At 45.7% G+C, this 12134-nt stretch overlaps 1 protein-coding gene and 1 long non-coding RNA gene across 3 annotated transcripts in view; one reads left to right on the top strand and one right to left on the bottom strand.

Moving 5' to 3' along the window:
- The window catches only part of abat (4-aminobutyrate aminotransferase), a 136466-nt gene extending 127808 nt beyond the window's left edge, over window positions 1–8658 (bottom strand). Inside the window, exon 1 of the mRNA XM_078240394.1 lies at window positions 8529–8658. Coding sequence (XP_078096520.1) covers window positions 8529–8598 — 70 coding nt within the window. The 5' untranslated portion in view covers window positions 8599–8658. The remainder of the gene's footprint in view (window positions 1–8528) is intronic.
- The window catches only part of LOC144510686 (uncharacterized), a 39515-nt gene extending 29090 nt beyond the window's left edge, over window positions 1–10425 (top strand). Inside the window, exons 4-5 of one of the 2 annotated variants that reach the window (XR_013500673.1) lie at window positions 8335–9706; window positions 9758–10425. This is a non-coding gene — a long non-coding RNA (uncharacterized LOC144510686). Of the gene's footprint in view, window positions 1–8334; window positions 9707–9757 lie in introns of those variants that run through there. The other variant, XR_013500674.1, reaches the window with a different exon arrangement.
- Window positions 10426–12134: the final 1709 nt, after the last annotated feature.

The following is a 12134-nucleotide window of genomic DNA, read 5'->3' as shown; positions in this document are numbered from 1 at the left end:
TCTCCTGAGAAAGTAGAGGCGCTGGTGAACTTTCTTAACTATAGCATCCGCATGGAGGGACCAGGACAGGTTGTTGGTGATGTGGACACCTAAAAGCTTTAAACTCTAGACCATTTCTACTTCAACCCCACTGATGTAGACTAGGGCGTGTCCTCCACTATGCTTCCTGAAGTCGTTGACAATCTCCTTCGTTTTGTTGACATTGAGGGAGAGATTATTGTCACCACACTAGTTCACCAGATTCTCTATCTCCTTCCTGTAATCTGTCTTGCTATTGTTTGACATCCAACCCGGTGGTGTCATCAGCAAACCTGAAAATCGAGTTGGAGGGGAATTTGATCACACAGTCATAGGGAGATAAGGAGTATAGTAACACAGCCTTGTGCAGCACCAGTGTTGAGGTTGATCATAGGGGAGGCTTGTTGCCTATCCTTACTGATTGCAGTTTGTGGGTTAGAAAGTTCAGGATCCAGTTGCAGTGGGAGGGGCCGAGGCCCAAACCACGGAGCTTGGGGATGAGTTTCATAGGAATAATGGTGTTGAAGGCTGAGCTGTAGTTGATAGGAGTCTGAGATAGGTGTCTTTGTTATCTAGATGTTCCAGGGTTGAGTCAAGGCCAGGGAGGTGGCATCTGCTGTGGACCTGTTGAATTGGTAAGTGAACTTAGTGGATCCAGGCAATCTGGGAGGCCGGAATTGATTCGTGTCATGACTAACCTTTCGAAGATCTTCATAATGATGGATGTCAAAGCCACCGGATGGTAGTTATTAAGGCACGTTGCCTGGCTTTTCTTTGGCACCGGGATGATGGTCATCTTCTCGAAGGAGACAGGGACCTCAGATTGGTGTAAAGAGAGGTTGAAGATGTCTGTGAATACTCCCGCTAGCTGATCCACGCAGGATCTGAGTGCTCGTCCAGGTATCCTATCCGAGCCAGTCACTTTCCGTGACCTTCGAGAAAGCTGCTCTGACATCTGCAATGGTGATCTCGGAGACAAGTTTGTCCGAGGCTTCCGGGGTGGAAGGCGTGCTCTCACTGACATTATGCTCAAATTGGGCATAGAATGCACTGAGCTCATCAGGAAGGGGTGCGTTGGAGTCGGCAATTTTACATGCCTTCATCTTGTAGCTTGTTATATCTTGCAGACCTTGCCATAGTCAGTGGGGATCCGTGTGGCTAGCCTGGGACTCTAGCTTGGTCTGGTATTGCCTTTTGGCATATTTGATGGATCTCCATAGAACATATATGGCTTTCTTGTATAGGTCAGGGTCGCCTGATTTGAATGCCTCAAACCTGGACTTCAGCAAGCAGTGGATATCCCTGTTCATCCATGGTTTCCGGTTGGGGAACACACGGATTTGCTTCTTTGGCACACAGTCTTGTACACATTTACTAATGAGGTCAGTTACGGTAGTGGCTGTATTGATGATCCCCCATGGCCTTTGCGATCATGATAACATCCCTCCGTCCTTTGCTCCATGTCTCTCCCAGTACCCACTGCAAGGATGTCCTTTTTGGCACTTAGCACTCGGCCGGAGGTCCGTTGAAGGCGGAGCTGGATCAGACGCTGTAAACCGAACAGGGAACCTTCTTTTTCAGAGGGAGCATTGCAGGCTTACTGAAGCGTGTTCCTCCTCAGGCTCTGCTTCATCCTGGAGATCCACTTCTTTAGTCCCGTTCTCAAAGTCCATACCTCCGCTATCCGGAGGGGCCAATGCGGAGTCAGCTTCAGGCTGAGGGCTGGCACAGGCCGCGGCTATCACCATGGCTGGTGGCGGGGCATCTCAGGCAGGGACTCCCCAGTCCTGAAGTGATCTAAGTGTTTCTTTAATGTTTTACCCTGAATCATAGAATCCCTACAGTGCAGAAGGAGGCCATTCAGCCCATCAACTCTGCACCAACAACACTCCCACTCAGGCGCTATCCCCGTAACCCCATGTATTTACCCTGCTAGTTCCCCTGGTACTAAGAGACAATTTAGCATGGCCAATCAACCCAACCCACACAACTTTGGACTGTGGGAGGAAACTAGAGCACCCGGAGGAAACCCACACAGACACGGGGAGAATGTGCAAACTCCACACAGACAGTGGCCCGAGGCCGGAATTGAACCCGGGTTCCTGGCGCTGTGAGGCAGCAGTGCTAACCACTTTGAACTTTGACCTTGTACGGTTCTGGTCCTGTTTTCTCCATAATGTTCCCAGGGACCCATCTGGGACCATCCCCAAAGTTCTTCACATGAATCTGAACACCCGTTGCAAAAGTTCTTTCTATCCTTGCAGAATCAACGTTTCTTTTTTGGTTTTGCTGTTGGGACACTACCTTCCCCACCAAGTTTGGGAATAATAGGCTCAATCTGGTGTGAAGCCGTCGTGCCATTAACAGCAGTGCTGGAGCAATACCTCTTGTGGTATGCCATTGGAGAGCACGAAGTTCTGGAAATCACCACGAGTGGAGGCCGCACCGTTATCAGGAACCAGGACTTCCAGTATTCCATGCGTGTGAAACTTTGCCGCAATTTTTCAATTGTAGCCTGAGTAATCTGGAGCTCATGTGGTGCACCTCCAACCACTTGGAGCGTGCGTCCACCATGATTAAAAGCATCAAACCCATAAAAGGGCCCACAAGGTCCACATATGCGCCCATTCAATGGCCGTCCCACGAGTGTAGGGAGGCTGAGGAGGAGAGTTTGTGATTTTCCTAGCACAGGTCACATCGCTTTATGAAATTCATATGTCGGAATCAAGACTGAACCATTAGATGTAACTCCTGGTCAGCATCTCCATCCTCGATACTCCTGGGTGGCCATTTTGTAGTTCCGTTAATATTGGATGTTATCCTGGTGGTGGAAAAATTACTCGGGATCCTCAAAGCAAGATCCCGTCCTCAACGCTAAGTTCAGATTTCTTAATGAGGTAGGGTTTAATTTCTTCGGAGGGTCAATCTTGGAGTCCATCGTGTAAAATCATGTGCTTTATCATGGATAAGGTTGGGTCTTTTTGGATTGACTTGCTGACACTGGCAAGGTCTGTAACAAATAGAGGAGCTAGGCTAATGGCAATGGGAGGCGACTCAGTGAGTCCACATTAGTTATCTGGGTCCCAGGGTATATTCATAGGCCCGCCAATAAAAAGGCCCAGTGTTGTATTCGAGCAGAGGCGTTGGGGGGAATTGTTTTGTCTTCTTTGAAGAGGGCCCAGGAGGAGTTTATGTTCAGTAACCATAAAAAACGTCGACTGTAGATGTACTGACGGAACTTCTTCACACCAAATACGACCGCCTACCCTTCCTTCTCAATTTGAGAATATTGTCACTCTGCATCCGAAAGTGATGGGTTTCTCCGTCCTGTGTTTCTAGCAATATGACAGGACTGCACTGACCCTACATGGAGAAACGTCATAGGTTAATAAAAGCTCTTTCTTAGGGCCAAAATGGGCGAGGAAGTTGGATGACAGTAGCTGACGTTTAACCTTAGAGAAAGCTTCTGCCTGTGAAGCTCCCCAAGATCATCTGTGGTATCTCCGTAGCAGGGCATGCAAGGAGGGCTGCATGGAAGCCAAATTCAGGACACATTTTCCCTAGTAATTGACTAACCACAGGAAGGATTTTAGCTCCTTGGTTTTCCTTGGAATCAGTGCCGCCTTCATGGCCTTTACTTTATCCTCTACTGGATGTCATCCCTTGCTATCTACTCGGCAACCTAAATAGGTTACTTCAACCGCCTGGAAAGCGCATCTCTCCCTCTTCAAGTGAACTCCCGTCTGGAAAATCTCAGCAAGACTTCTTCTAGGTTGGTAGGACGATCCTGTTCTGAGGCCCCCATGACAAAGGCATCACCTAAGTATACTGCTACCTTGGGTAGTCCTTGAAGGATGTTCTCCATGACCCTTCGGGCTACATCCCCACACTTACTCTGGCTCCTTGTGGTTGGGGACTGGATGCAGCAGTGGCCACCACTCCTGGAGGTGCTGCTGGGACAAGAGAACTGACTGGCCAAATGATTGACAGGCTGCACTCGGAGGCTGGTCTTCCTCCCCAGATGGTGGCCAAAGCCTTGCCTTAACCCAATGAATGCCCTTCTGAGTGTGAAATTCCTGTGGAGTGAGCTGCTGAGTGGTTGCAGGCTTGCCGCTGACTTTTTCACTCGTGGGTAGGGTGCTGGCAAGAGATTGTATAATGATTCTGGAGCAGGAGGCCATTTCAGCCTGTTGTGTTTGTGCTGGTTCTCTTAAGGAGCAACCCACCTGGTCCCATCCTGTCACCCTTTCCCTGCAGCTCAGAACATTTCCCCCTTTGCAGATAATTATCCAAATCCCCCTTGAGAGCTGTGATTGAATCTCTCTCCACCACGTTGTATTCCAGATCCCAATGACTCACTGAAAAAAGATGTTTTGCCTCATGTTGCCCTTGGCTCCTTTGCTGTTCTCCTTACATCAATGTCCTATGGTTCTCAAACCTTCTTAATCAAAAGAAAAATCAGAAAATCCCACCGTGGATCATTGTCTGGTGCAATGCTACATGTCAAAACAGAACGGTGTTGCCAGTGAATGGATTCCCACCTCTGACGCAGAGAAAGAGCATTGCCAGACCAGCAAACTCATGAATGAGAGGTTAACTATCGACCTCACTGGTTTTCAGCAATTTAGCTAGCAGACATTAGTAGGCTACCTTCTGAAATTAAACTGTCTAACCTCAGTGAGAAAATATATCAGGAATTGATCCTGAGTCATTCTAGTTTCGTCCCTGGACTTTGAAAACTGCAGCGTGCTTGAGAAACTCAGTGGACTGTGAAATAGTATTGTGAGACGTGACAGTTGTGAACCTCAGGCAGACTTCCTCTTAGTTCAGTGGACATGTTAACTACGTCCACAAAAAAATGCGCAGCAAATAAGAAATCATATTGCCATTATAACATATTTATTCCTTCTTTGTTTAAAAAATTGAAATATTTGAATATGGACTTTTCCATTATTATATGAAAGAATGTTCTTTGGGGGCATTGTACAAACTATAACATAATTAAAATTAATTTAGTTTAAAACATTTGTAATGTAGGCTGTTTTCTTTAATCATAAGATACTGAACCTTGCTTTTCAGTTTGTTTATAAGAAATAGGAATAGGACTCGGCCATTCAGCCCCTCAAGTCTGCTCCATCACTTAATAAGGTCATTGTTGATCTAACACTCACTAAGTCCACTTTCGTCGTAACTCTTAATTCCCCTACTGATTAAAAACCTATCAATCTCAGCCTCGAAAATAAGATAAGAAAGTAGAATTAGCTTAAAAAAAGGCTTGGTGACCCAGAAATTCGATGACCAAGTGATCCTGTCAGTTTCACTGGGTTGAGTCTGTTGCTGTTCCCCCAATACTGAACCCTGCCAGAGGCTGTGGGGTCAGTGTGTCGGCCTAGTTACTGCCATTTGGACTGCTCCTTCAGCCTTTATCTATATAGTGTGCCAGGAAACCTCAGCAGCCCCTCATCTAGCGACCCCTGCCATTGCTCGTGTTGGTCCCTGAGCAGGGGGAAGGAGGGGGGGGGGTGGCGGGGGGGATTGGGCAATCCAGGAAGCTGGTGACTTGTTGATTCATTGACAGTATCTACTGTTTGCATGGACACCTGCCTGTGAGAATGAAATTGATTTGATTTATTGTTGTCACATCTATTATTATGCAGTGGAAAGTATTGTTTCTTACGCTATACAAACAAAGCATACCGTACATAGAGAAGGAAAGGGGAGGGTGCAGAATGTAATGATACAGTCATAGCTAGGGTGTAGAGAAAGATTAACTTCATATCAGGTAGGTCCATTCAAAAGTCTGATGGCAGCAGGGAAGAAGCTCTTGACTCGGTTTGTATGTGACCTCAGACTTTTGTATTTTTTTCCCGACGGAAGAAGGTGGAAGAGCGTGAAAATGGAAGAGTTCCTGATCCGTTTTTTGGGCGAGTTTTCATGCCCAATCTTATGTACCTAGTCGTTGAAAAAATGGTGTAGACTGTTTCTAGCTGCTGCAGGCAGTGGGCTGGGCTTAATTTGCCAGCCAGCCTGTAGAGGGAGCTACTGCACATAAGCAGACCTCTGATGCTGCACATGCTCAATTGCAACAGCAGGGATCTGAGAGACAGAGAGAGAGCTGTCAGGCCCCTACTGCTGCAGGCAGCCTCAACAAACTCGTCCCCCCCTGCAATCGTGGGGGCCCAAAATGATCGTGAGCCCCCCAACGCACAGACATCTAGCCCCCCACTACCCCATCCCGTGCTGCTCAGACCGATTGCGACCCCTTCCCCGATCCGATCGCATCTGCAAAGTGCGCAGCAGGCTCCCCCTCCCTCCCTGATCGGGCCGCCCCTTCAGGCCTGCCCCCATAAGCCCCGTCAATGGGCGGGGCGAGCCAGTAAAATCCCAGTCAATGTCTCTTATAAAGACCGCATGACATGGTGGAATGACATCATTCTAAATGCTGCAGTTTCCAAGTAGACATCTCGCGCGGACAATGTGGCCAGTCTTTTGTATGATCTAAATTCCTGTCAGAGACTAGTTGAAAAGATTTTGAAAATGCCTCCAGCCTCAATCACAGTAATTCCTCCAAAAATCCCTCTAGCTCCTTCCCTTAAAATTTGCCCTTAAAACCCACCACTTCGATAAACCTTTCCATAGAACCATAGAAAATTACAGCTCAGAAACAGGCCTTTTGGCCCTTCTTGTCTGTGCCGAACCATTTTTTGCCTAGTTCCACGGCCTGCACTTGGACCATATCCCTCCACACCCCTCTCATCCATGAACCCATCCAAGTTTTTCTTAAATGTTAAAAGTGACCCCACATTTACCACTTTATCCGGCAGCTCATTCCACACTCCCACCACTCTCTGCGTGAAGAAGCCCTCCCTAATATTTCCTTTAAACTTTTCTCCTTTCACCCTTAACCCATGCCCTCTGGTTTTTTCTCCCGTAGCCTCAGTGGAAAAAGCCTGCTTGCATTCACTCTATCTATACCCATCAAAATCTTATACACCTCTATCAAATCTCCCCTCATTCTTCTATGCTCCAGGGAATAAAGTCCCAACCTATTCAATCTCGCTCTCAAGTCCCGGCAACATCCTTGTGAACCTTCTCTGCACTCTTTCAACCTTATTTACATCCTTCCTGTAACTAGGTGACCAAAACTGTACACAATACTCTAAATTCGGCCTCACCAATGCCTTATATAACCTTACCATAACACTCCAACTTTTATACTCGATACTCTGATTTATAGGCCAATGTACCAAAGGCACTCTTTACGATCCTATCCACCTGTGACGTCACTTTTAGGGAATTCTGTACCTGTATTCCCAGATCCCTCTGTTCAACTGCACTCTTCAGAGTCCGACCATTTACCCTGTACGTTCTACTTTGGCTTGTCCTTCCAAAGTGCAATATCTCACACTTGTCTGCGTTAAATTCCATTTGCCATTTTTCAGCCCATTTTTCTAGTTGGTCCAAATCCCTCTGCAAGCTTTGAAAACCTTCCTCACTGTCCACTACACCTCCAATCTTCCTTTCACTGAGTGGCTGTTTCTCAGACACCTCGGTGAAGCAACTTGTGATACTTTTCCACGCTAAATGTGCTCTTTTAATGCAAGTTACTCTGACAAGTGGGATTGCTATGTTACATTTAAAAATCAGGAACAGCTGAATATCCTTCACTGTTACGTAAACAATTGATCTCCATTCTTCCAAATCTACCAAAGATTCTCATAAAATGTAAAATAATTCATATTCTTAAAGTCAAAAAGGACAGATATTAAATTATGTCATACAATACACAGCAGCCAATGGCAGCTTGGGAAAGCAATGGCCTAGTGGTATTGTGAATGGACGAGTTATCCAAAGACCCAGGGTAATGCTCTGGGGACCCGGGTTTGAATCCCACCACGGCAGATGGCGGAACTTGAATTCCATAAAGATCTGGAATTAAAAGTTTAATAGTGACCATGTAACTATTGTCGATTGTTATAAAAACCCATCTAGTTCCCTCCTTTAGGGAAAGAAATCTGCCTGTTGTGGCCTACATGTGACTCCAGACCCACAGCAATGCATTTGACTCTTAAATGCCCTCAGCTAAAGGGCAATTAAGGTTGGGCATAAAATGGTGGCCCAGCCAGCAACACCCACATATCATGAATGAATAAAGAAAACAAAAGTTTAACGTGGTTATTATAGTTTTCTATAGTATTGGTTTCTTGCCCAACTCAAACCATCATCTAGCAAATATAACAGAAGGCTCGGGCTCTGGGAACCCACCACGTGTCTTTTACAGAAAGTATTCATTTACTCGTTTCCTCCTCCCTGCAGGTTGGCTCAGCTCTCCGACCAACCAGGTGGCAGAAAATTGCAATTGCTGGAAGAATGAACGGTCAAGAGATCTACCGTGCCTCAAGCCAATGAAGTGACCTTCTAAATGTAGACGCCAAAAGAAAAACTGTAAACCTATATCACAATTTGTGCATATTATATAATTTCTTAGTCGTGAACGAGAGAATACTTACGGGGCAGGGAGAATTTCAGGTTCTGCTGCAGTATGTAAGTAAGTTGCCGGGAGAGGAGAGTGGAAGCCATCTTTGATTTCAAGGACAGAAGGTTCACAGGCAGTGCAGCTCAGCTTCCCAGCCCACAGCTCTGTAGAGGAGGAAACAAGCAACATCCTTCAGAGGGACATCAGTATTTTGTCCGCACAGCGCTGCTTGATTTTCAGTGCTCATTTGTGATTTTTTAACCGCGGTTTTGTGCAGCATAAGTTTGTGCCCCGAGCAATTCTGCTAAATAAAACTCTACATATCACTCCTGCATGAGAGAAAGCAAAGTCGATTGTATAACCATGCCGTTTGGTGGAAGACCGACAGTACATGCGACAGTTTTAAGCTTCAGGCAACATTGAGATTGGAATCTGAGTCACAGAAATCTCCACTTTAACGGTACATTTATAGAAAAGCCTTTGAAGAATTATTTCCATTAATGCACCAGAAGTTGTCTTGTCTTGGTAGGTTAAATAATCAATTTTCGCAACATTAAGTCACAATGTTTTATTAATTACTTTTATTAATTTTAGCTGATTACTGAAAAGTGATGGTCACCTTGTCAGGATTTCTTTATTCAATTTAGCATAACTACATTCTGTTTGCACAAGGGTCTTGCAAATGTGTATAAATAGCTTCATTCAATAGCTATCACAGAATTCCTACAGTGCAGAAAGAGGCCATTCGGCCCATCGAGTCTGCACCAACTCTCCGACAGAGCATCTTGCCCAGGCCCACCCCATCCCCGGATCAACTCAGGAGCAATCTAGCACAGCCAATCTACCTATCAAGTACATGTGGGAGGAAACCCGGAGGAAACCCACGCAGACACGGAGAGAATGTGCAAACTCTGCACAGACAATGACCCAAGCCGGGAATTGAACCTGGGTCCCTGGCACTGTGAGGCAGCAGTGCTAACCACTGTGCCACCGTGACGTTCAATGTCACAGGTTCTTAGTAAAGAGCAAAATAGATCAATTTTTGGTGAGAGGAAATGTAATATTTTATGATCAAAGATGAGGGATGACAGTGGCTCAGAAAAACTGCCTCTAAAGTTCAGAATCAAGGAATTCCTGGTGGGTTAAATTCTGAATAGATTCCTTCGACGCCACCCCACGAATGGTTTTCCACCAACAGGATTAGTTGGCACGGTGTAATTGTTCCCTGTGTCATCCACAGCCTCCAGGCTGTGGATGACACAGGGACTGTGAATCCCACAATCCTTCATCCACTGCTGAAGGATTGTGGGATCCCAAACCATTGACATCTCTGGCCCAAGACCAATGAAGAACAATATGTCTAATTTGCCCTATTGCTCCAATGTGACATTACCATTTCCCACACCAGTCACTAGGGAACGAATAGTCATGCAGCAATAATTGCACCATAGAAAGCATTCTTTCTGATTATATCACAGCTTAGTATGGCTCCTGCTCTGCCCAAGACTGCAAGAAACTACAAAAGGTCATGAATGTAGCCCAATCCATCACGCAAACCAGCCTCCCATCCATTGACTCTGTCTACACTTCCTGCTGCATCAGCAAAGCAGCCAGCATAATTAAGAACCCCAAGAACCGGACATTCGCTCTTTCACCTTCTTCCTTTGGGAAAAAGATACAAAAGTCTGAGGTCACATACCAACCAACTCAAGAACAGCTTCTTCCCTGCTGCCATCAGACTTTTGAATGGACCTACCTTGCATCAAGTTGATCTTTCTCTACACCCTAGCTATGACTGTAACACTACATTCTGCACTCTTTCATTTCCTTCTCTATGAACGGTATGCCCTGTCTATATTGCACGCTAGAAACAATACTTTTCACTGTATGCTAACACATGTAACAATAATAAATCAAATCAAAATTGTTAATTCAGTGACTATTATTTCAAATGTGTGCTTATTAATTTAGCTCCTTCAGCTTCAACATTTCCAAACTAATTCTGTTGCTGATGTTGTTAACACAATAATCATATTCCCTTGGTGTAGAAGATGTAACCAAAAAGGGGAGACAACTTTTATTGCCAATCTCAGTCGAGCTCCGACATAAAATGAAGAATTTCTGCTTTCCTAATTCTCTAAAATCTGCTTTCAAGATGTCATCCCTCTTCTGGCCCATGTTACTGGTACCATTGTGGGCCACGGCCTCTGGCTGTTCACCCTTCCCCCACAAGGATGACCTGCAGCCACTCTGTGCAATCCTTGACTCTGGCACAGGAGAGGCAACACAGCATCTTGCAGTCATATGTAGAATTGGCAGTCTGATCCCCTGGTGATGGAATCTCCTGTCACTGTGGATCTCCAACTCTTCATCCTTTCTTTCTGTGCAGCTGAGCCACCCATGGTGCCGCAGACTTGGCTCTCGCTGCACTCCCCTGAGGAAACATCGCCCTCACCAGTATCCAGAATGGAAAACTGATTATCAAGCAAGATAGACTCAGGGAATACCTGCCTACATCTCTTCAAACTCTGGCAGCCACACATCTGCGTCAGCTGTATCATAGGATCCCTACAGTGTGGAAGGAGGCCATTTGGTCCATCGAACCTGCACTGACAACAATCCCACCCAAGCCTCATCCCTGTAACCCCATATATTTATCCCACTAATCCCCCTGACACTAAGGGGCAATCAACCTAACCCGCACATCTTTGGACTGTGGGAGGAAACCAGAGCACCCGGAGGAAACCCACGCAGTGCAAACTCCACACAGGCTGTCACCCGAGGCTGGAATCGAACCCGGGTCCCTGGCGCTGTGAGGCAGCAGTGCCAACCACTGTGCCACTGTGCCACCTCAGTTATTTAGGCTGTTTGGAAAGTACAAAAGAAATTTGATTAAAGGTGCAAAGAAAAGAGGCTACAGAAGCACCACTTATGGAAGTAACTGGTGAAAATTTAATTGGTAGGTCTGGGGACTTTGTCGAAACATTTGTAAGTAGTGAAAATGCCCGCTTCTGAGCTGAAAAATCACCTTCCACAGCAGTTCACCATTATTCAGCTTTCTCACCATGCCTTCTGAAAACAAGTGTTCATCTACTGAGTCCTTGAACACAAGTTCCAGCTTCAAAGCCTAATCATCCACATCATCCTTCTTCTTTGCTCTCATTAACATCCCTTCACATAAAAGTTAGTTAATGCTACTCCAACTACTCTCATAGAAATATTGTTGAGGGATGTTACAGAACTCGGAAAGCCAACAGACCATTGCTAAACTCTATTGCTCCACACAATTGCAGAATGGATCTAATCCCTTTTACAATATTGATTGTCTGCTCCCAGCTTTAACAAATAACAATATTCAGGTAATTAACTTTGATTAAAAACAGAAATAGTTCAAGCACTGACTCCCCGCTGAACTCCATACACCCACGGTTCGACAATGCAGCTCTCATGAGTATTTCCCAATTTCCTTTTTTTAATTGCCCATGTTCTGTCTCGCATTTGTGTGGCTTTAAGTTGAAGAAGTTTTAGATTTGGAACTTAACGAACAAATGAACAATTATTTGGAACAATATGGGGGCGGCACGGTAGCACAGTGGTTAGCACTGCTGCTTCACAGCTCCAGGGTCCTGGGTTCGATTCC

Source organism: Mustelus asterias, chromosome 23 (genome assembly GCF_964213995.1).
Source record: "Mustelus asterias chromosome 23, sMusAst1.hap1.1, whole genome shotgun sequence".
Lineage (NCBI taxonomy): Eukaryota > Metazoa > Chordata > Chondrichthyes > Carcharhiniformes > Triakidae > Mustelus > Mustelus asterias.
The sequence above is the reverse complement of the archived record's forward strand: the minus strand, read 5'-3'. Positions and strand labels throughout refer to the sequence as shown.